Source organism: Saccostrea echinata, unplaced genomic scaffold (genome assembly GCF_033153115.1).
Source record: "Saccostrea echinata isolate AGI-Se365-2 ecotype Australia unplaced genomic scaffold, CSIRO_AGI_Sech_v1 ptg000023l, whole genome shotgun sequence".
In the NCBI taxonomy this organism is placed as follows: domain Eukaryota; kingdom Metazoa; phylum Mollusca; class Bivalvia; order Ostreida; family Ostreidae; genus Saccostrea; species Saccostrea echinata.
In genome coordinates, this window is record NW_026889772.1 from 5,644,823 (window position 1) to 5,670,611 (window position 25,789).

The 25,789-nt window shown below is 32.4% G+C and overlaps 1 protein-coding gene across 1 annotated transcript; it reads right to left on the minus strand.

Moving 5' to 3' along the window:
• Positions 1-2,870: 2,870 nt before the first annotated feature.
• LOC133191626 (uncharacterized) lies at positions 2,871-25,789 on the minus strand. The gene is made up of 24 exons (XM_061327373.1): positions 25,711-25,789; positions 20,875-20,954; positions 17,484-17,558; positions 17,143-17,226; positions 16,719-16,818; positions 16,128-16,257; positions 15,660-15,735; positions 14,315-14,506; positions 13,906-14,044; positions 9,949-10,068; positions 9,674-9,768; positions 9,431-9,552; positions 9,191-9,336; positions 7,360-7,473; positions 7,053-7,150; positions 6,650-6,761; positions 6,347-6,540; positions 5,769-5,841; positions 5,412-5,534; positions 5,180-5,265; positions 4,389-4,420; positions 4,026-4,042; positions 3,293-3,477; positions 2,871-3,048 (listed from the first exon to the last, which is right to left on the minus strand). Exons 1-24 carry the CDS (start codon positions 25,787-25,789, stop codon positions 2,962-2,964), a joined length of 2,559 nt encoding a protein of 852 aa, XP_061183357.1. The 3' UTR covers positions 2,871-2,961.

Below are 25,789 nucleotides of genomic sequence, written 5' to 3' on the forward strand. Positions count from 1 at the left end.
TTCACATGCACTGACCAAGAGGTCACAAGTTTGAAATGTATGGCTTCTCATTGCGTGAGTTTTGTCAACACATGTCGGAGTAGACTATCTAAGCCAATTGATTCCCAAAGAAAACTGCATAGGAAGGGTTCTTTTTTGGTACACTTTTTAACGGGTAAAATTCATTCGACGCTCGATAGAATTCTCAAATACAAGTGAAATATTGAGGCGGTTAAGTTACATGCGTCCGACCTAGTATTTTGTATGCAATAATATTGTAAGTTAGGAAGAAAATAATACAAACTCAAAAGTACTTAATTTTATTTTCGATTTTCCTGACAATTAAAAATGTGACCTCTACATACAATTATCGTTTTTAATTATATACATCCTGTTTAATGTTCATGAAGAAATAGCAACTCGTTAAATAATAACATAAGAGAGATAAATAAACTGTTTCTTTAATACGCAAAGAAAGTGGTCTTTTCGGCATTCAAAATGCATTGAATTTGAAGTGAATAAGTGAAAGGCACTTAAGACTAGCTGATTAAAACGAGCGAGTGATAATTAAACAGTAAGACGGAATCATATGAAAGATTCGAAATGATTTTAAAGTAATTTTCCACAAAGCGCAATTATCTCAACAATGCAATGTTTATAAGAATAAATATGCAACTTTCTTGTAATTGAGCGAATAAAATATAAATCGAAATGTACTAGCGACTTAATCAAAGATATGAAATAATCTGAAAGATTCAACATATTTATCCACTCATCACTTAGTTAAAATGTATTTGGAATGGCCATTCTATGGTTTGTTTTGTGTATGACCTTAGGTCGCTGGTTCACATGCCGATTGATCCTCGGTGACCTCCTTTGCCACGCGCTATCGAGGGAGGGGTTACATAATTGTAAACACACGAGGTGAATGTAAAAGGCGTGTACTTAATGGCTGTGAATAGTCTATGTTTGAAGTTTTGTTTTATTTTCTAACTTTATTGTTTGTTTTTATATGATAAGAAGAAAAGGTTATCTTTTTTTCCCTGTTTAGTAGACTGGTTTATCCAAATTTGAAAACAAACGAAATAAAAGGGAAAGTTGTCAGTAAATAATTTGGAAATAAAGCACAAAATACTTCAAAAACCTGATTCTAAAGAATATTAGCATCTAATATAGCAAGGTTTATTATTTATAGTAAGTTTATTTTAATTACACGCATGAAGAGCTCTTGTTTACTTGCTGAATGAAAACACTTACCTGTATATGTGTTATATTTCTAGCTCATTTAGAACACAAGACTCAAACAAAAAAACATTTTCTTGAGATCAATAAGATGTTAAATAACAACTTTAATTACGGCAGCTATTTCGAAATATTTACCGTTTTTGAGTTATAAAGCAAAAACTTTAAAGGGCCCCAGATCCCTAATTTTAGAGGCCAGACCCTTTTTAGTGGTCTCAAATGAAAGGCCTTAAAATTATGCACAACTTTTATTCTACATGTTTTATCAAAATATTTTTAGTTCAGAAGATAAAAAGGAAAATATGTGTAAATTTTCGCTCTTTTTGGCGTTCTAATTTTTGACCCCTCTCTAGCACCATTTTGAATACAGAAATTGAAAAACAAAAACCGATGTGCACAACTTCAGTGCTTCTATTATTTAAATTCGGTAGAATTTCTACTCCAGCTTCAGTAGTCTCTGAGCCTTTGTCTGGAAATGAAGCCTAGTAAATTTTCATTTAAAGGGAGATAACCCAAAAGCGGAAGTGGGTTTTTGAAATGTTTGACAGCATTCTGATAGAATTTTGTAACGTCTTTAAACCCTGCAAATTTGAACAAAATCCGTTGAGAAAGAAGCAAGATATGAGGTCTCAAAGTTGGCGTCTAGGAAAAAAAAAAAAGAATAATAAGAATAATCTTAACCATCAGAATCAGTAGAAGGTCTTCCGCCTGGAGCGGAAGACCTTAATGAAATATTTCAGCCAAAACACGACCCAAAGGTAGGTTATTTTTGTAAACAGCATACATGTGATAAGTCAAAGACCACAAAACTGTACAGGAGCCACAAAAAAACTGGAATTTGGGTGAAAAAACTGTACACTGCCTATCAAAAAACGGTACAAAAAATGGTATAAAATATCGCTTAAATTCTTCTGAAATTCCATCGTAATCATTGTAATAAACATCGTATATTTTATACCTAGTACGAAGATCTGGGTCAGATTCACGTATATTAAGTCATGTATATCAAATTTAGAGGTTGGCTTAATTTTTTTCAATCAAGTTACGTATACGAAACATTAACAGTAATTAAGTACCCCTTAAAAAATAAAGCTACCTAAAGGGGTATTTGATACGAATTTATAGCAAGATAGTTATCCCAATTGGCAGTTCACACCTTCGCACGCGATGGTTTGTGTACACTACACAATTATCATCAGGTCAAGTGTCAACACAGGTGACGTTTTCCAGTGTCTCGCGAGCGAGAATGAGAGGAAAATGGAGGCATTTAGCGAGAAATTCAAAATACTGTACAAATTTTCATATTCCGTGAATTTTGGTGTCCCGCCGGTACACGATGAATGGGCTCGAAAAACTGTACATTTTGCGTACAGCCTGTACATATCACATGTATGAAACAGGGACATTATAACGACCATACAATTTGCGAATTGCTGACTTTAAACGAGATTATCGAAAGCAATGCGGCAGTAACTTATTTGTCAGTATTTTGCCCCGGTTTCAAAATTGACTGTACCCAGAACCAGTTTTTGCGTATCAAATCAGTTGAAAGAAACAATAAGGGAGAAAAATAAGTAGGCATTTATTGTGAAGAAAAATAAATATATGGATCATGTATCAAAGAATTATATCTGATTTGACGTCTGTCACATTTTAAGTTTTTTGAAAAATAACTACGATAATAATGATGTTGATGGTTCACATTCCGGTTAGATGTTTTTCTTTCCAGTTGATTTAACATTATGTACAACTACATCCTTTAAGAATGACGTCATCAATAGCGATATCACTTGGCCAATTACTTCCTCTGGTGGCTTCAATAATAATCTAAAATAATTAACACACAGAAAATAAGTAAGATTGTCCACGCATGCTTGTAAAAGGTAACAGATGTTAATCAATATTGCAAGATTTCAAACATTATTTTGCTGATGTCTGAAGTCATAAAACAAATATGTTTTATAATTAATTTATTATATTGAAATAAAGGCACCATAACATAGAATTAATAACGTAGCATTCCAATAACAAAAATAAAATTCGAATGCTTCCAATTTTATTTCCAATGTACCTTTGTTTGGGGGTCCAGACTAAGCTCCAGTTGTAGACTTTTCCACTCGTTGCCTTGGTTTCCAGAGATTTCCCATTTCGTCACGGGAGCATTTGCTCCTGTCTGTGTTTTAATCTTCAGTGTCCCCATATAGTAGCCATATCCGTCCCACATGTGGTAGTGTAGATTTAGGCAGTAAGTCTTATCTGTTAAATCAATTGTGTGATTTAGAAGACGTATATTTTGCAACTTGTATCTATCAACTTCATTTATTTTGGGCACATTAAGCTGGGTATGTTAATTGTACGAATGATTGGTTAAAATCAAATATTAAACAGGAGTTGTTTTTTTTTTTTTTTTTCATTCCGTTCTGTACCTATCTGCCAATTAATGTTGAAGGATATAACATTAGATGATTGTGTACTATTTTAGTTAGTTTCTTCTTTGGTACTTTATTTTGTTAGCTTATACACTAAAAAAAAGTACATTTTCTGATAGCTCATTCTTTCTTATATACAGGTCACGGTAGCCTAGTGGTACGGCACTCGATTCGTGATCGGGAGGACCTCGGTTTTTAAGATCTCATCCGAAAGACCCCTGACTTTCACCTTTTATGCCGAGCGCTTGGCGAAGGAACAGTCACTACCTATGTTTACGTTTTAGGGTTTGACGCGGCACGGCGAACGATAACCGAACTCGGGCAACCTGGATCACAAAGCAAACGTCCTACCACAAGGCTACCGTGACCGGATACCTCTGTTGTAACTCAGGCTGAGAGGAAAAGGAAAAAATAAGTGACAGTATTTAAATGTTTCCTTTTTTTCCAGACGAAAAATAATTCAGAAGTAATGATAATTAAATGATATGGAAATAGGAATATCCTTTCTGAGAATTTTGATTTTGTTTCCTCATTTTAACCTCATTTTAACGCAAAATAAATAGTGACATCTGGATGTTGATATAATCTCATAAGTAAAGGAAATGAATTTGCTAAATGGATGTGGAGATTCATATACGATTTTTCTGTTTTTAATTACAAAGTGTACTCAGTGTCAAAACAAATCTTACCCTCAAATACTTTATATTTTAGAAAGAGTGACAATCGAGAGACACTCACTTAGCTATAGGCATTAGGTTCACTCTCCTTGTCTGAGACATGAGATTAAAAAATCATCAGATTTTTTTTCTCTTATATAACAAGAAATCATAAAGAATAATCACTTTAACTATGCATATATTGATACGTTTCTACATTGTAACCTAATTGAGCTAAAGCTCCTGATTTGTACTTTCTGAGGCCACCATTCTAAATAGGTATTCCTTTAGGAGGAAGTGATCGGGTGTTATAATGGGAACAGTTTACTCCTCCTAGAATTTTATTTGTAATAAATGACAACGGCTGCACAAAGCAGTCAAAGGTTAGATTTATTTGGGCTTTTTGAGATCAAGGTACTACATGTATATTTGAACATGAATATGTGAGTGTGAAGTCACATGGCTTAACTAGATAATCAATCGCTTAAAAAACCATGATTTCAGTGCGATATTGAAGGAAATATCAGTTCAAATATGTTCTTCAAATGTGCAGGAGGAAAATGTAAACAACGATACATTTATAAGCCTGACAGATGATCAAACACAGAATTAACCTATGGCTCTTAATTTTCTGATTTTTCTTGTTCTTATAGAATAATGGTCCTCCGCTAATAAATGTTGTCTCTCTTATATGTTTAAAATTGAAGAACTCTATTTATTTTCGTCTTGCTACTTTATCTAATTAAAGAAAATCTAGAGAATCGTAAAAATTAAACCATCTTTCTTAATCTTAGTTGTCAACAGTTCTAATTTTGCCCCTTTAGGGCAGAGGCGAGCTTATTATTCTTCCTTTGATTGCGTTTTGAAAATTACCTCTTTAACCGTCCAATCAAAATCGTCACTCGTTACGTCACTCAAAAAACAATTCTGATTCTCAAAAGTGCATCTGTATCCAACATCTGTAACGACCATTGAAATTGCACTTAAAATGAAAAATGAGATTCAACATCTGTATGATTGAGCCTAACTGTTTAATAATTATTTGTAATAAACTGTGACTTAGGTTTCATATATCGTGTGAAATATATATATTATAAGAACTGACCTATTTCACAGTTGGTACCAGAGTTCAAACACGGGTCACATTGACAGGTGAATCCCGATCCCGACGGCACGCACTGAGCTCCATTTTGGCATGGATTATAATCCACACATACTTGTGATCCAGCTAGAGAAATGACCAACATTTCATTGCAGGTAAATATACCTGTACTTAATAACCTAATTACGTCATAATTCTCTATAAGATTAAACTTCGAAAACATTAAATGTACAAAAAATGTCTAGTCTACAGTCAGTTTCTTTGTAATTCCTATGCATAACACGTTATAGTTCAGTCTTTCATTTAGTGATTAAGCAGTAATTGTATTGCTTAACTACTAAAGGTAAATAAGCTAAGTACCACATTGATTTGGTTCCAGTCCAATATCTCTAAGCATGACGTATTGTACACCAAGATTGCCTTCAATCGTCACCTATGTAACATAACAAACAGCATTAAGAAATGATGATCAGTAAATTTCCTACATCTTGTGATTGTCCATTTTCATTCTTCCATGCTTCTTTAGTTGTTGGGTTATGTATTTTCGGTTACTTTTGACTGACAACTACTTTTATATTTTTTTTTCTTAAACACTATTTCTATGCCATAAATAGAATTAATTCTACATTTTAATGGGGTTTTTTTTTGAGAGAGAGAGAGAATTGAATTAATTTGTTTCTATTTTCTTAGCATATACATGTAGTGTGGTCTCTCTTCTAGGGAATCCTTGCATAGTTACAAGGAAAACTCATAGCAAAGATTGAAAAAAAATTACAAAATACTTTCGTTCTAAACGCTTTTTATTGAGATTTTATTGCTTATTTGGTAAAAATCGTAGGTTTTTTTTTTTTTTTTTTTTTTTTTTTTTTTTTTTTTTTTTTTTTTTTTTTTTTTTTACAATACAACGATAATATGATAAAACATCTGAAAGTCCAAACCTCGAGATTTCCAACCTCTGGAACATCAACTTGTTTACTGCTCCACGAGTTTGTGGCGTCTGCCGTTGTTAGGGTTAAGATGCTGCTCTTAGAAACCCCCGTTCCTTTGTAATACACAGTCAAAGCTGATGGATAGGAGTGAGTTGGTGAGTCGGTTGTGAAAATGCACTTAAACTTTAAACACCTGTGATTTGCTGGAAAAAAATAACCAATCACGTCAATAATTAGAAAGTTCAAGGTTTTCTAAGATGAAAGGAACCTTCCATTGAGTAGGATATCGCAACATTATCCCTATAACATTACCTTCGAAATTAGCTTTTGTAATAAGACTAGACTTCCAATTGTAGTAGTACCAGCCAGAACTCTGTGGTCTTAGGAACAGTGCCGGGCGGTTATCTGTATTTCCAGGAAAGTTCTATTAAATATTCAAATAGTAAAAATATGATAATAAGATGGAAATAACAATTCAAGCTTTCCTACTGTATAACTACTCTTGTTTTGGAGTACCAATATAAGCCAGAAACAAAACGAACGCGATCAAACCTATATATAATATCAGACACAGTTCTGCATTTAGAATATGTAGATACATGTAAAAAAATATGTTTTATGAATTCTGCATCATCAGCTTATTGCTTGTTGGATTTTTTTGTGGTAATTTGACTACAGAGGTTTTTTTTTTTTACTCAAATTAGTTTTATTTTACCGTTGTGATCGACCATCGAAAATCTGAAATTTGTTCGTCTTGCTGGAAAGCGCAGGTGTATAAATCATCATCAATGTTACAGAAGTTAGTGGCATTAGCTGAAAGTAAATCATATAAGTGTTTAAGTGTTTAATGCCTTGGCAAAATCAGACGTGACCATATTGTTTACATAAAAAAAAGTTTCTTTACTTAATGAGATTTATCAATCTAATAATATAATTCATTTCAAGATATAAATGTTTATGTCCTTAGATACAAGCCAGTCTTGTCATACTGAAGCCATTTTTTTTTTTTTACAAACTTCTACCTTGAATATTTTGACAGGTTGCTCCCGACCATCCAATCGTGCATGAACAACTAAACCCACCATTGGCTGTTTCTGTGCATGTTCCTCCATTTTTACATGGGAAACCGATACACCCTAAAAATACAATCAATTACAGTAGAAATGTGAGTACTAAAATGTCCTCTTTGTATGACCTCACTGGCGAGACCATACAGAAACGGGTAACTGTTTAATGACAGATATGATTACAGTTTTCAAGGAATTATTAACATTTTGTATCTGCATTAAAAGCATTTTTTTTTACATATCGCACAATTCACTCTCACCCACTTTTATAGTATATAATACAGATATTTGGAAAACAAAGAATGAAATATTGGAAAGCAATATTTCTCTTGTAGTTTTTTCCTTTCTTTTTAAAGATGCATTCAGTCAAGCATAAATTAAAACTGTTTTAAAAGTTTATAAACATGGCATATTGCTATTTTTCAACAAAGTAATACGATTATAAGTGCATTTTGTGCTTTTTCTACAGGCACTTGGCCTTTTCTCGACTGATATAGGTAGAAATACTTCTGAATCATTACAATTATTAGATTTAAAATGTACGCTTTAAGTTGACACATTCAAACTTATTGTCAGTGTTAATAACTCAAGTCGAGCAAAATAGTTCCTGCTTTTCGTAAGTGTATTATTTTTGTATAAAAACAATCAATTACAAACCCTACATGATAAAAAAAAGCCTTTACCGTAACCTTGAAGAATTTTCCTATAACCCATCTCATCAATAAGTCTCGTTACCCAGAAACCTGATCCTTACCCTACTTTATTGATAAGCCTTTTCCAAGACCTAGAAGACTGATTCAAAACAAAATGCCTGCCCGACTGAGAATTTTATACTGTCATCTGGAAGCCTACCTGATTAGTTAACCTCCACCGTGACTTGTAGGCTATCTGATTGATTATCATCTACAACGACTTGTGGCCTACCTCATTAATAATTCAATACCGTGACTTGTAGCCCATCTCATTAATAATTCACTACCGTGACTTGCAGGCTACCTAAATGATAAACCTCTACCATGGCTTGTAGCCCACCTCATAATAATTCACTACCGTGACTTGTAGTCTACCTCATTAATAATTCACTACCGTGACTTGCAGGCTACCTGATTGATAAACCTATAACATGGCTTGTACCCAACCTCATTAATACATGTAATTCACTACCGTGACTTGTAGTCTACCTCATTAATAATTCACTACCGTGACTTGTAGCCTACTTCATTAATAATTAACTACCGTGACTTGTAGTCTACTTCATTAATAATTCACTACCGTGACTTGTAGCCTACCTCATTAATAATTCACTACCGTGACTTGTAGTCTACTTCATTAATAATTCACTACCGTGACTTGTAGTCTACCTCATAATAATTCACTACCGTGACTTGTAGTCTACTTCATTAATAATTCACTACCGTGACTTGTAGTCTACTTCATTAATAATTCACTACCGTGACTTGTAGTCTACTTCATTAATAATTCACTACCGTGACTTGTAGCCTACTTCATTAATAATTCACTACCGTGACTTGTAGGTCTTCCAATCTTAATCTTCCAAGTCTTAAAATCCTGATCCAGACAAAATAACCTACCTGACTGAAAAGTCTGTACCGGAACCCGGAAGCTTACCTGATTGATAAGCCTCTACGGTGACCTGAAACCTGCTCCAGGAGATACATTGGTGTGTTTAGCGCTGTTAAATCTTACCTGACTGATTAGCCTCTACGGTGACCTGGAAGCCTGCTCCAGGAGACACACTGGTGTATTTAGTGCTGTTAAATCTTACCTGACTGATAAGCCTCTACGGTGACCTGGAAGCCTGCTCCAGGAGATACACTGGTGTGTTTAGCGCTGTTAAATCTTATCATCATCCTTGCGGGATTTCCACTCAAACTTTTCACAAATTCAGAGCCTCCAACAGTACCACATTTTCTGTTTAAAGAAAATAAAATCATTATTGCTCAATTCTTAAATATTTTCTGAACAGAAATATTGCTGCTTTATGAGCGTAATGACAATATCTTACTCTTTGCCAGGCTGTCCTATTAAATTGTCTCTGAATTCTAGCCAGTGGTAGCAGTCATCGGCAGAATTATACGGGAGGTCCATACTGGTGATCGTTGCTTTGATTCTAGTTCCAACATCTCCCTATATATTTGAAAGTTCAGTATAAAAAATCGCATGTACATTAGTGGTAAAGTTTTCTTTGATATTTACTATACATTCTCATCGCACCCACGGGTTCTGAATATCGTAAGATATAACCTACCTTCACTAACCATGTACAAAGAAGACCATTGCTGTAATTTGGGAGACTTATTTGAGAAGTTTGGCCAGCAGAAAGATTTATTGTACTCCCGCAACCTAAAACGTATGCAAAACCTTAACTATCACATGCTCTTGAAGATTTTTCTCAATAGAGTAATACATGCTACAGCTAAAGTAAAACAAGTTTCATGCTTGAAGTTCGAGTAAGAGAAAAAATTAATTAAATTTAAGATACTGAGTAGGTATGCTATATGTCCACTTGTCACACACACATACCAGGACTGGTGTCCAGCTGCCCACAGTCGACTCCCTTTGTTCCAGAAGGACATGCACAACCACAGACACCGCTGGACTGTTTTGCTACTCCACCGTTCAAACATGTATTACTACAACTAGCTGAAAATAAGATAAAGGTACAGCTCTTGTAAAAGAATTAAAATAATTTGATTTCATATATCGAAAATAGAGCTATTCCATTTGTGTGCGTTTCATTTTTAATTCATTCATTTTTCATACAAATTGTTAGGCAATTATTTTCACACTGAATTGTGTATGGATTTTTTTCGATCATGACAGGAGCACATGGCGGATGTTACCGGTCGAGAGGGGATACTAAGTGCTTCATGGCACCTGATCCCACCTCTGATGTTTTTAGAAGTCAATGTTTGCTCTAGTTTAGGAATGACTCTAATTCTTGGCCAAATTCTTCGAGTATAACCTGGTTTGGGTCAGTTTACGCTTTATAATCCGCGAAGCGTATTATAAAACAGCGTAAACTGACCCAAACTAGGTTATACTCGAATAATTTGGCCAAGAATTAGAGTCATTCCTTATAATTTAATTTTAAAATCATTAAATAACTACGGGTGTAAAATTTCGTTGCTTTTTATTAGTTCAAATTTGCCGCTCAATAATACAAACGTAGTAACGGAAGTAACGGAAGTGATGGGAAGCGAGGGGAGGTAAAAACTGATACATAGGCCTAGCAGCCTTGTTGTTTGTTTACATGGGGTTAGTTTGAATTATTGTTTGAAGTGGAATTTTCCATGAATCCCGAGGACTGGAAATGAGAGGATTGTATGGATACAGATGATTCAGCTTGTTGTCGGGGGGGGGGGGGGTCCCCATACCAAACCAGGTTATACAGAGATAATTTGTGTTCCTTTTTGGATATTAACCAATCAGAGGCTAGAATACAAACAAAATTAAATTATTCCCAAATAACATTGTTTCAATGGCCTTTTGAGCTTGATTACTGTACGTTATCTTCATATTTCATGATACATTTCAATGCAAATAAAAATATCCAAAATCAAAATATCTCAAAATCCGTTATCTTAAGCCAATAAATCCTTGTGTAGAAAAATATTTACATCCACTGAATATTATCTCCTTTATTTCTTAAGAAAACCATTGCCGTTTATCAGTCTGTAAACAGCAATAAGCATATCACCTGTACAGAGTTCTTGAGCAGTGGTTGTTCCAGAATGATACGAACAATGGCGTACATATCAATAATACATTACTTCATCAACTAAATCCTACTTCAAAAGATTATTTGTACAGATATAAATATAACCAATAAAATGTCTTTCTTTGTTTGTTAGTTCGGAAATTAATGTTGCAGTTATTGCAGAAAAAAAATTCATAAGCCGCTTACGCGGGTTATGCATTTTTTCTGCAACAGCTGCAACATTAAATCCCGTACTAACAACCAAATAAGGCATTTTATTAGTCCCCTACCGGTGAAACCGGAGGGGACTATAGGTTTCCTCTGAGTCTGTCTGTCTGTCAGTCTGTCCCTCTGTCTGTCTGTCAGTCTGTCCCACTTGGTTTTCCGCACTTTTTCCCTAAACGCTTGCAGATATTGAGCTTATTTTTGGTACGTGAATGTATCTTGATGAGTTACAGACCAAGTTTGTATTTCGTACCGCTTCATTGATTTTTGACGGAATTACGGCCTTTTCAATTTTTAAGGGTTTTCCGCAATTTTCTTCTAAACGCTTGCAGATATTGAGCTGATTTTTGGTGTGTGACTTTATCTTGACTAGTTATAGATCAAGTTCGCATTTCGTTCTGATTCATTGGTTTTTGACAGAATTATGGCATTTTCAATTTTTAACGGGAACCAGATTACACTTGCCGGTAGGGGACTTGTACTGCTAATGCAATACTCTCAGAATGCTTGTTCTAATGGAAAGGCATGAAAAAGTAAATAACATGATGTTCTGTATAAATTTCTATTTCAAAAAGAAGATGCTCCATGGAATGGCATGAAAAAGTAGATAACATGATGTTCTGTATAAATTTCTATTCAAAATGAAAATGCTCCATGTGCTCAAATTCTCAGATTGTGTTCACATTTTTCTTTATTCACAAGAGGTGCATGTTTTATTGTAATTTTTATAAAAGGCACAAGATCCTAAGCCATGTCTTAACGTTCTGCCGAACTGATTAACATGTGTGATCTATTTTATTTTGTTGATATGGCTTGTGATATACTTGTGTTCTGAAATTTTAATCACTCTTTAAAATTGCAACTGCATTGATGTTTTCCCCTTAAATTAAAAAGTTAATTCTATATCATGCATAATATAACAATTGCTTTAAAGTTTCATGATCATGTACTTTTATAAAAGACTGAATATAATTATCGGTGAGGAGAAATCTCATAACATCAGGAGAAGTGAGGAGAAATCTCATATCAATCTCATTAATCCAATTAACAAAATAAATCGAGAAAAGGGTAAAAACACGTACCCCTGGAAACAACAGAGTTGGGATCAGGTGCCTAGGAGGAGTAAGCATCCCCTGTTGATCGGTCACACCGACCGTGGGCCCCATCGTGGGTATTGATCAGGTATACGGAGTACTCCGTAGTCAAATTTAGTATAACATGTCAGACAAAATACGACCCAACGCTAGGTTGTATATACAAACAAGATTACGACCGTAGAATTTTCGAAAAGCTAACTTCAAACGGGGTTGCTGAAATCCTTGTAACATCAACTTATAAGTTGGAAGACATTAACACCATATGCAGGTTATAGCGGAATATAACTACATATAAAAGAAAAGTTGACGATGGAAAAGCCGAAGACATCTCCCTTGTCTCACAATTTAGTTGATAGTTGGACCTTATCATCTATAGTCAGTACACCATACAAATATGAAAGAGATGTACATGTAAGAGACTCATTGGAGTCTTTAATTTCGAGTTCACAGAGATATAGCGAGTCGACATATGAATGGAAGTAACTTTTTCTTCTCGTGTTGAAGTTTCTGAATAAAGTTTGCTTCATAAGAATATAAAAACAGTTCGGCTAATAAAGGAGCACAATTAGTGCCTATCGAAATTCCAACAGTCTATTGGAAGACATGGTCTCCAAAGGCTACATAAATGTTATCAATGAGTAACTCCTGCATCCTTTTAATATCAACTTCAGAGTACTCGTGAATAGAATCAGAGTGATTTTTAACAGAGTAAATTTGTTGATGAAAAAACAAAAGATATGAAGATTTCCTAGTTCAATTCTTTTATATTTTTTACATAGACTTTCTCATTGTTTATCACTTCATTTCTACTTTAAACGGAGATAGATAGTTTGCACTTTGCCATTAAATTGTTTAATGAATTGTTTAATGTGCTTCAATCTTCTTTATTAAATATCATACATTCATCATCAATTCAAACAGAGTATCAACGTCTTCCCCTTCTTATTTAGCCCATTCTCTACCGCGCTCCTCAACGGAATTCATAATAGAAATGAAGTTCTGTCGCCATTTGAACAGTGTGAAGTTAAATGCTAATATGATATAGACCTAATTCTTTATTGACGAAAGGTAAAAGCAAATCAATTAAAACATCGTGTATATTTGGCTTATAGAATTAAAGATGCCCTTGATTGCAATTACGTCTTGGTGTACTGTTTAAAAGTCCACTCACATTCGCTTTGCAACCATATGTGAATGCAGCGCCTCGTTTCCTCATCCAGTATTCTTATTGTTGTCTGCGGAATGGAGTACTTAAAGTAGGGCTATTTGTGGGATGGTATTTTTTTCTCTAAAATTGTGACCCACATAAAAAGAATAGAATGGTCGGGGGGAATGAAATCTTTATAAAGATGTTAATAGCTCAATTATTTTTTCAAACCTATGTCCCAACATTCTCTTATTGAGTAAGCAATTGGTTTTTTTCCATTATAAATACGGTCACAAATCGAAGTGTATTACCTGTGCACTGGTAGGCTTGGTTTATTTCTGCTATATCATATATAGACAGAGTCTTTCCACCACTCGTGGTGAGGTACTCCAACTCAGTGTCCGGCAATGTCATCGTCTTAGCACCACCATAATAATCCGTGGAGAACGCCTTAAAACAAACCAATATACATGGCAATTCTCTGACTTTTACATGCACGTTTGTAATTGAAAATTTTTGCCATATTTTCTGTTTATATAAGAAAAAAATTCACACCCACCCACACACACACCCACACCCACCCACCCACCCACACACCCTCACATATATATATATATATATATATATATATATATATATATATATATATATATATATATATATATATATATATATATATAGCCATAAGTTTATTTCGTGTTAATCAAGACTTTTATTTACCAATAGGCTGTACTGCATGACTGAGGAATAGTCGTACGGCACGCCATTCTTTGTATTTGCAGCAGCAAAATTATAGCCGAGCCCAGGTCGAATGTTGTTCCATAAAATATCTATCTTGCCCATTCTGTCTCCACGACTTTGTTCATGACGTCCTCCCATGGCATGTAGCATTTCATGAATCACAGTGCTTAACTACAAACGTAAAGTACAAGGTCACAGAGCTTAACACAGCGCCTAACTACAAGTATTAAGTACAAAGCCACAGTGCCTAACTATTAATGTTAAACATGTTCAAAGAGCTTAACTAGAAGTGTTAGGTTCAAGGTCACAATGCTTAACTACAAATGTTAATTACAAGGTCACAGTGCTTAACTACAAATATAAAGTACAAGGTCACGGTGCTTAACTTCAAATTAAAGTACAATGTCACAGAACGGAGCTTTACTACATGTGTTAAGTTCAAGGTCACGGTGCGTAACTTCCAGAGGAATGAGTAGAAGAAGACTAAGAAGAAGAAAATTAACATTTCTGTTGTTTTGAGACAGATCGCTATTTTAAAGATTAATTCTCTGAACAGGACTTATACAATTAAACTATCTTGTAAGGAACTCAGATAAAAGGGCATCTTGGTTAGAAGGAACTTAATTTCTCCGTCACTCAATTAAAAATTAAAAAAATTGTGTCCCTTTGTAATTAAAATTCCATCAGTTCCCCATTCCTGAAGTATTCAACACATAAAGCAATTAAAATGCATTTTCAACAAGTCCAGTGCAATCACTAAATTTAACTTGAATTAACTATGTACGGTAGGTTTATATCACTACTCGAAGTAGCTTGATTTGGGTGCTTTCATGCCAGTTTTACTAAGTTGACTTTTTATTTAAAATAGATTAAAGTTTCACAAATATTTGAGTAATAATATTTGTATTATGAGCTTTTCAAAAAGCAATCCAAAGCAAAAATAGTTAAAAACAGTTCAGAGTTGAAAACTATCACTGCAACAATGTGCTATTTTTGTTTAAAAGCTGTAAAAGAAAAAAATAATCAGAAATTAGATGCCAAATCAAGCTAAATAAAGCTATGTAGGTAATTCAAGCTACGTAGCTAAAAGTTGTGTTTGTATTGGACCTATTTAAATGAAAGAAATGATTAGGATAACTTCGTTAAAAGTTGTGTTTGTATTGGACCTATTTAAATGAAAGAAATGATTAGGATAACTTCGTTAATTACAGGTTTCGTTGCTTGTTTATTCTGAGCATATCGTTTATTGAACGTATATCAGAAGGTACGTTGAAAATAAAGGCGTTAGAATGTCCGTCTAATAAACCTGACACTGAATACTTACATACAGACAACCGGTACCGAGCGAGAGGGGCTGTGATCCTGATTGTAATTGTACATTTCCAATATAGGAGGAGCACCTACAATGACATTCCCCATTTTAAATATCGAAAAACTGAAAAAAAAATTGTGCATTTTCCTTGAAACTTTTCAAATGACAGCATAATATAATGGAACTAAAAAAATGGTAATTTTTACCCCAATCTTATCTATTTAATACTTTTATTTCAAAATAATACTCGAATATTCCTTGAAAAATCCTGATTTTTTGGTCGTGTGCCGTACGACCATACTCTGTATATATTCAATTATAACAAAATCCTTATTTTTGCCTTTAATTTATTTAAAATATTGAGATGTACTTAAATATGATTAATAAACATTTCCAGAAAGTTTCAGCTCAGCGCTTGCATTATTTTTCGATAAAAAAACGATGTCCACGATTTTACCGGACAACCTCGTACATAATTACCCGCTTCCATTCCTAATTAAGACGTAATATGTTTCATCTACTCTCTCTTTCCAAGTCACACAACTCTGCGTCTGAATAATATTGATTGCTTCCCCGATTAAGTTCATTAGAAGGCTGGTGGAGGAAGTAGCTAAAAAAAAAAAAAATAATAAGCATAGTGATTATCTTAAAAATACTGAAACAAGTAGAGTTGACACTCTTTAGGTTCTCAAATTATAGAAAAATTGACAGCAAACTCTAAAGATATGTATAGTTTTATTAAGTTTATGTAGTTCCACTAGTGTTGTTCAGTAACTGATAAACGCCAATGGTTTTCTTTAGAAATAAAGGAGAAAATAATCAGTGGATGTAAATATATTGCTGATGGCCCGTGACTCCACGTCTGTGTTGCCAAATTATCCTACTGTAAGAGGATGTACCCACTACTGTAAGAGGATGTACCCACTACATAAAAATAAAGTATCTTACACAAAGACAATCTACATTAGAAATAAAACATTTTACAGTAAATTGTAATGTAACCAGTTATAAGGAGTGGAGCATCTGACGGTAAGAGGATTTATACACTACATAATGAATAAATTATCTTACAGAAAGAGGCACTATCCACTTCATAAGGCACGACTCCATTCTCCCACAGATTACTGACAACTTCAAAATTCCTCTTATCTGCCCCTTTATCAGATGGCGGCTAAAACATAGAAGTATAAAGGTACCTTAAACAATGTCATAATCAGTCTGAATATTAGTAATGTAAGTATATATAAATGTATTAAAACCCATCTTAATCTTAATTCATATCTGCAATATATAGGGATTAAATTATCTTTTTTTTTTCTTTCTTGAACATATAGATTAAAATTACATTTAGGAATTATCGAAGAGTAACGAATATTTCTTACTTTTCTAAATGTATCAAAAATGAAATATTTTTAGCATATCTGCCGATAATACAACTGTAATAGTGAGATTTGCAAGATTTAATGTAAAACTGAAGTAAAAATTATAAGGATACCAAGCCGTATTGGGGATTTAACGGATGAGTGTCGTGGCTTTGAGCAATCATATCATTCTTGTCATACGGATGTATGTTTTTAGGCTGCAATGAAATATATATATATATATATATATATATATATATATATATATATATATATATATATATATATATATATATATATATATATATATATATATATATATATATGAATAATGTACTGATTAATTTTCTAAAAATCTCAATAGGTGTAATTTCTTTAAAAATATTTTTGACCATACGATTTCAAACTTAACTCAAAATATTTTCAGATTTTGCACATTATTAAAGACATATTAATAATGTTATAATTGTCTGACCTTGAGGTGACCTTTTGGAGTATCAACAGATTGGGCCTCGGCGTCATTTTCATCACTTGAATTTGGATCTATATCCTGAATCAAAAAATGCAAAGATATTACAAATAATATTGAGTTTTCATAGTATCTACCTACCTATCAAATATATATATATATATATATATATATATATATATATATATATATATATATATATATATATATATATATATATATATGTATATATGTATATATATATATATAAGAATGAAATGTTACACACTCAAGGTGGAATGCCACATCAGGATTTTATTTAATAGATCTTTAAGACATCCCTTTTAAACTATGGTTTCAGCATTGAAAGGCCGATATTAGCTCTTTATTATTTTATATGAATTTATATATATATATATATATATATAGAGAGAGAGAGAGAGAGAGAGAGAGAGAGAGAGAGAGAGAGAGAATGAAAAATGTGTTTAATTTGCATATAAAGTGCTTTACGGTTTGACATTTGCTCGTAATAAATGCATAGTATGAATGTTTAATAAAATATGTAAAGAAAGACTGGATAGACATTTGTATTTTTTAGATAAAAAATTATTTATAGAAATAAAACACATTATTTGTAAATATTTTTTAGACTTATGGTTTAAACCTTCATAAAAGTAGTCACAACTAGGGAAAACGTTTTATTCTATCATATTTCAAAAAGAAATTGAAATGATATTGCGAAATTTTAGAGAAATTAATTTTTTAAGTATTTGGACGTAACCCGATCAAAATTAAATTGATCCTGATCAAAGTAACACAAAATGAATAAAATAATAAATTAATGCATTCTTTATGCATTTACCACCAAGAAATCTATTTGATTGTCAAGTTCAGCTATTTTTTAACCCATATTACACATAATCAAACTTGTATTTTTTTGAAAATGTTATTTATTTCCAATAATTATAGATATCTGGTTGGGATCAGTTGAATTTCAATCAGGATTGGCCAAAATTAAAAAAAAAAAATGATTTCTCTAAAATTTCACAATTTCATTTCAATTTCTTTACAAAATATGGTTGACTAACATGTTCTCCGTAGTTATGACTAGTTTTACGAAGATTTTGACCATAAGTCTGAAAAAAATATTCACAGAAAATGTGTTTTATTTTCATAAATATTTTTAGTAAAAAAAAATTTAAATGTCTATTTGGCTTTTCTTTACATATTTTATTAGACATTCATATGATGCATTCATTAACAGAAACTTTTTAAGTCTAAAGCATCTTATATGCAACTTAAACATTTTTTTTTAATTTTCTCTGAAAAAATGCAAAAAAATCATAAAATATAATTAAGAGCTAATATCGACCTTTCAATGCTGAAACCAGGACTTAATAGGTGTTTCTTAAAAATCTATGAAATAAAATTTTGGTGTTGCATTCCTCCTTAAATACGGCATAGGGTGATTTGAAATCCCTTTAAATGTTATTTTTCAGACTCAGTATTTGCGTCACTTTCAAATTTACACCGTGAGAATTGTAATTTTACTACTGTTTATTTTTGCAGTCACGAAGTTTTGAAAATTTGATCTTAAACAGTTTTCTAAATGCAGTATTAAATTTACAAGGGCCGGGGAATCTTACCCGAATATGCCAATTAAAGTAGAAGTCGACAATCTCTGTCACCTGATAGCCATAGCTATCCTTTATATGAATGTCATAAAAATGTACCCTTTTTCTTACATTTCCGTTAATTTCATTTTAAAAATGGATCTAACATGTATTCAATTACACTCATATAGTGTCTTTTTGCCAAATCCCTATGATTGAATTGACTGGTTCTTGTGTTCCGAAATAAAATACGTTCTTAAATAAGCTTAAGCCTATGTTTATACAGCGCAAAATCTACAGCATAAAACATAGAGATGGACAAAACATACTTAACTTTCAAGACAAAATTTAAAATCAGAACTAGATATTTTATTTATTAGAACAAAAAATGAACTGATTATTGAAAAAAATGTACATGTATCAAATATATGCATGTCTTTTAAATCATGAGATGTTCAATAGTTTCAACAATTTAATAGTATTTGAGGAAGAATTTAATAATTCCACCTTGTTATGTTATTGAGTGTGTTGAAAAGCTCACTGGAGCATTTAGAGACACAAGAAGTTGTTACATCTTTTACATTATATATATATATATATATATATATATATATATATATATATATATATATATATATATATATATATATATATATATATATATATATATACGAGGGTTGTCCCAGAAAAACGCGAACTTTCTGAATATTTCAAAAACTATTCGACCAAAACAAACTATTATCTGCACCTTGTTGTTGGGAAATGAAATTTTTGCTATTTTGACAAAATATTATAATGTTGTAATACCATATGCATGTAAAATAGCTTTTATAGGATGTCAAATATCGGTGCTCGGCGCACAGCAATTTTTGTGGTATAGAAATAGCATTGTCAGAGAAGTTTTCTTTATTACCAGGCTATACGGATATATAATGTGAGAAAGGTTACCTCCATAGAAACTCTATGATCTAACGTACTCGTGTGTAAAAATTCATTAATTTAGCATCACAAGTGACAAAAATATGACGTTAGATGCAAAACATCTTTACTTAGATATTGTCAAAAATAGTGACGTCGAACGATAATGCGGAACACCAAATTATCAAGCGGGATATGACTCCTGTCCATATGGCAAAAGATATGTAATAGATGGAACGACACAAACATATATCTCGGACACAGATTTACACCCAGTCCAGGACCTTCGAGGATTGCTTGACTGGTTATAATTGTTTGATGGAAGAATCGTTTGGTAGACCAACAAACTATAAAGTCAGAAGCTGGACATCATACTTTGCGACGACCGTTTAACTAAGCGAGCAGTCAGGTAAACTAATGACCGGCATTAGGAAATTGTTAAAGTTTACTAAAAGAATTAATTCCGCGGTCTTCGAAAAAAGGCTAATTAAAGTCTGAGATGGATAACTTGGTAACTAAAAGAAAATTATACATTTATGCCTCAAACAAATTTCATCAGACGCACGATTCCATAATGAATTCACAAACGCCACGAGCTTCGTTTTGACGTCGTCAGTGTTGTCCCGGCAATTTTTTTTTTATTTGCAAATTCGTTAACCTAAGAGATATTTTATTGAAATTTTTATGCATTATTCAAAAAAAAGTTGATTATGACGTATGCCAATTTTTAACTTTATAGTGCTAGTGAAACAAAAGATATTGAAAATGTTCGCGTTTTACTGGGACGACCCTCGTGTATATATATATATATATATATATATATATATATATATATATATATATATATATATATATATATATATATATATATATATATATATGCAAACCTCAGGCAAATTATTTCCTCCACTGCCCTTTCTTTTGTCTAGCTTTTCTTCTAAAATTCTTTCAAGAATATCTCTGAGCTCTGAAATATTTTGATAATAATTATTTAAGTATATCATGTGACACCCACATAACACAGAGAGAGAGAGAGAGAGAGAGAGAGAGAGAGAGAGAGAGAGATTAACTAGACTAATGGAGGTACGGATATCGTGCTTAACTTAAACCAGCAAAATTGTTTTTGAAATGTGTATATTTTAGAGGATTTGAACAAAAGGGGGATGAATATGACCAATTGCCTTTGTTTCGATTTTTTTTTTTACCTTTTCTTTCATGCACCACGTCTCTAAGGTAGCTGCTTTTCTTTAATTTAGTTTTAAAAACAAATCCTTCGATATTAAAATTTATAGCTATTGTACGTTAAATAGGGACATCTCTTCATTTATACCTTGATTTACTTCGAATTTTTTTGTTACATTTTACCATTGCTAATAAACTTTTCAAATGAATATTAGAAATAATGAAGAATTCATAGCAAATATATACTCAAAGTGGAATGTTCAATTTTTTTTCGGAGTAAATAAAAACAGTTATTCAGCATTTTATATGTTATAAATCTCCAGAAATATTGAGGATGGTTTATAGAGGTTTTGTGTGTAAAATTTTCCACTTTAGTCTTAGCAACAAAGCTTTTCAATTGAATATTAAAAGAATTCATAGCAAATATACACTATGCAAGCATAATGTTCCTTTCTTTCAAGGTAAATCAAAACAGTTCTTCAGCATTTTATATGTTATATATCTCCAGAATTCGAAGATGGTTGATAGAGGTCTGTGAATAAAATTTACCACTTATCAACAACACTTTTCAATTGAATATTAAAAATAATGAAGAATCCATGGTAAATAAACATTAAATACACGAAATGTTCAATTTCTTTTCAGAGTAAATTAAACCTTAATATACCCAGGAATTTATTATCATGTCATTTCCCGAAATAGACATCTTGCGAAATAAAATTACTCGCCTTATAAACAGTCCAATCGGAAATTCATATTCTCGGGACTTGACTTCTATAATTAGTCATTTCGCAATATCAAGCACTTGTGTAACTTAAAGAATCTACAATATTTAATATTTTATGATAAGATTAAAGTTTGTATATCTTATTATCACCTCAATCAAAAGCATTGGAAGGACGTATTGCTACACATTTGTGTTTGATTATCTGTCTTCTTGTCAGTACGAAACACATCAAATACAAATAGTTGAAAAGGAATGTGACATTGAAATCAACATTCGTAAAGAACAATTAGTACATTTTAAAGTGGATTTGGCAAGAGAAAATGAAAGCTGTTTTTTTTTCTTTTCTTTTTTTTTATTAGCTGTCTTTACTTTGAGATCTATCAAAATTGTAAGATATATGTACATATTCTGAGGAAACGGGCATCTTAGTGCAAAGAAAGATCAAATCTGTGCAAGCTTTCACTGAAAATGCGGATATATGTTGTTTTCTTTATTAGTCCCTACCGGTGAAACCGGAGGGGACTATAGGTATTCTCTGAGACTGTCCGTCCGCCTGACTGTCCGTCTATCTGTCCCTCTGTCTGTCTGTCAGTCTGTCCCACTTGGTTTTCCGCACTTTTTTCCTAAACGCTTGCAGATATTGAGCTGATTTTTGGTATGTGAGTGTATCTTGATGAGTTACAGATCAACTTTGCATTTCGTTCCGCTTCATTGATTTTTGACGGAATTACGGGCTTTTCAATTTTTACGGGTTTTCCGCAATTTTCTTCTAAACGCTTGTAGATATTGAGCTAATTTTTGGTATGTGTCTTAACCTTGATTAGCTATAGATCAAGTTTGCATTTCGTTCTGCTTCAGCGATTTTTGACGGAATTATGGCATTTTCAATTTTCAACGGGAACCAGATTACACTTGCCGGTAGGGGACTAGTGTTGCTAATGCACTACTCTCAGAATGCTTGTTTCTCTGTATTTTGCATTAAGACAGACACCATTTTATACGAAGATCAATATCTTTTATAGATGTTTTTGTATATCCACCAATCTTAAAGGTCATAGGAGACAATTACCTGAACATATTGAGTTACATACGGGAATAAGTTCATATGAGCTGGTAAAATAAGACCGAAATTCTTTTTTGGATTTTTTACGCAAGATAGCTACAGCACAGTCGATCAAAATTACTCAGTCGTGAAAATTCACTTTGACTAACGTTGCTTATCTCCCTTAGCATATGACGTCAGTAAGGCCCAATCGCTGTTCAAAGCTATGCAATGTTTACAAACTATCGTGTCATTTTGCAGCTTAATTTTAAAGAATATCATAATCATGACTAAAACCTAGTATAAATATACGATCTTCAAACAAGCAAGTATTTCTTTTTAAAAATTCCATTGCATATTTGCAAGGTGTTTGCATGTTTTATCAATCAAAATGTGATCATTTTCATCGTTTGACACTTCGATCTATTGAGAGAAAAATAAAGCAATCGGAAGAGAGAAAGAAGGGAGAGTGAGAATGAATTCATTTTTATAACCAGGGCAGTTGTTTTTATGAAATCATTTATTTACAACCTAGTTTTACTTTCACACAGAGTCCAACACTGTCAGTATGACACTTTTCTTGACAAACGATACGTACCTACTGCGTTAAGTATCACATGACTTAAAAAAAAAAAAAAAAAAAAAAAAAAAAAAAAAAAAACACACACACAAGAAAAAATTTCCTTGTGTTACTGTTTTATATAATTAAATCAATTCTTATCATTTGACACTGTCTTAATATTTACTTACTCATGTACAACATCACTACCAATACCCGATCTCTGCCCCCCCCCCCCTCCCCCTTGTTATTTCTTATTTCTTTCTTTTTGTAATTGAAAGTTCTTGAAATAATCTTGTCGTTTTTAAACACATTGCAGATGGGTTAAAAACAACTCTGGCAAGAACTATACGTAAACTTGTATATATGGGAGTTAGTACAAACGACGTTTAAAAAAGGCAGCTCTAACATGTGGAAATATTTCTATGAAAGAATAAGGATTCTACCAAATGTAGATATTGAATGAATTAGAAATCGACATTTTTTTAGTTTAGTAAAATTTAATACATAAAATACGAAAAAGGTAGGTATCTTTCCAGTCAATTTGTTAAAATATTTATCAAAGATCAGTACTTATCATCGTATACAAACCTGTTTATTTTCCAGTGTGTATTTATGGGTTTTTTTTTCTGTAAAGGATATAATTTCAAAAGTTTTAACATCTGTTAAAAAGAACATTAATATTAAAATTGTAGTCTCGCAAATGATGAATGGATTTGCAAACTGATCACGGATTGTACTATTTACTACTACATACCGATTATTTCAAAATTCGATATTGTAGAGTCAAACCGTGTCTGCACAAAGTATCGGCATCGTAACAATCTCATTTGCTCTGGGCTCAACATTTCTTCTTTATATATATATTTTTTTGTAGAAGAATACAATCATGTCATAAACTCAGGGATTCTATTGCTATATCGTTTTTACAGCAATATGTGTGTTTCGGATCGGGGAAAACGAAACTTCAAAGACGCTGACATTTTCAGTGGTTCACGCTCATCATGGACTTCAATACCACCGGCCCCCTGTTTATTTTGGGGATTCACATTAGGGATATTCCCCATATAAGTGTCATATTCTTTCTTTAACAGAATATTATAAGCTTAATCAAAATTTTTATTCATATCAGAAAAGGTCACTTTTAATAAATTATTCTATTTTATGTTGCATTATGCGATTTTTCTTGGAATAAAAAACGACTTTAGTTATTAACTTTTTTTTAATGACGATGGAATCCTTTTGGAATGTCGTATATGTGTATTAAACAGGGAAATATTTTTTTGTTTTTAAAGGTTTGATGCAGAGTAAGTAATCGAAGTTGTAGCTTAATTTAAGCGTAATTTTATACAGGATATTCTTCAGGATCATCCTCCGATACAAAGCCTCCGTTTTGAGTTGCTGTGCCTTATTAACGACTCGTTCAAACTGAATTGACTGAACTACAAAATCAGATAACTCACCTGAAAACATAGACACATTTATATTTAGAAAAATAGCTTAAATTAACTAGATAAAAATATGGTAGAAATACATTAGTCTAATACTCTGTTTACATCAGTGGGCTCTTGTGACGTCATAAAACCACAAAATCAAGAACGATAAGCGGGTAAGAAAAGTAACAAGTGGAAAAGTTTTCACCTTTATTTTTCAGTAGAACAAATATTACTATTCGTAATTTATCATTCTTTCATATATAGCTTTAGGTTTAAAAAGTGAAATCCTAATGTTAAGAATCTTTTCCTATGACCTTTAAATATCAAATTTTACACCAAACACTCAAAAGCTTAGAAAACAAGCATCATCATGCACTGTTTTTACCTAAACATATTATTTGTTACAAATGTGGTATGAGATCCAAAAGGGATGTCACAGCTGCAATAAAATCTTTACTATTTTAAACCCTTCTACAAAATTTGATACACTAATGCCTTTATCTATTCTGACATTTGTGTAACACTTTTTTTAGACATTTCATTTCTATTACAGTGAAGGATGAATTAGAAATGAAAAAGTCTTCCAATTTTTTTTTTCTCTTTGTTTGGACTCATTTATCTCAAATACACATCTTAAGATCCCCAGCATTGTAGGAAAGAATTATCCTTAATATATTGCATTATCTTTAGGTTGAAGTCAGGTACAGAAACGTTTTCATCTTACATCAATAAAACAATTAATTACACATCAGTATCACTGAACGTATATATACTTACCAAGTTCAGCTTTGCTCGGTCTAGAAGAACTTAATTCAAAAGCAACAAATAAAATGAATACAAGTCCTAAGATCTTCAT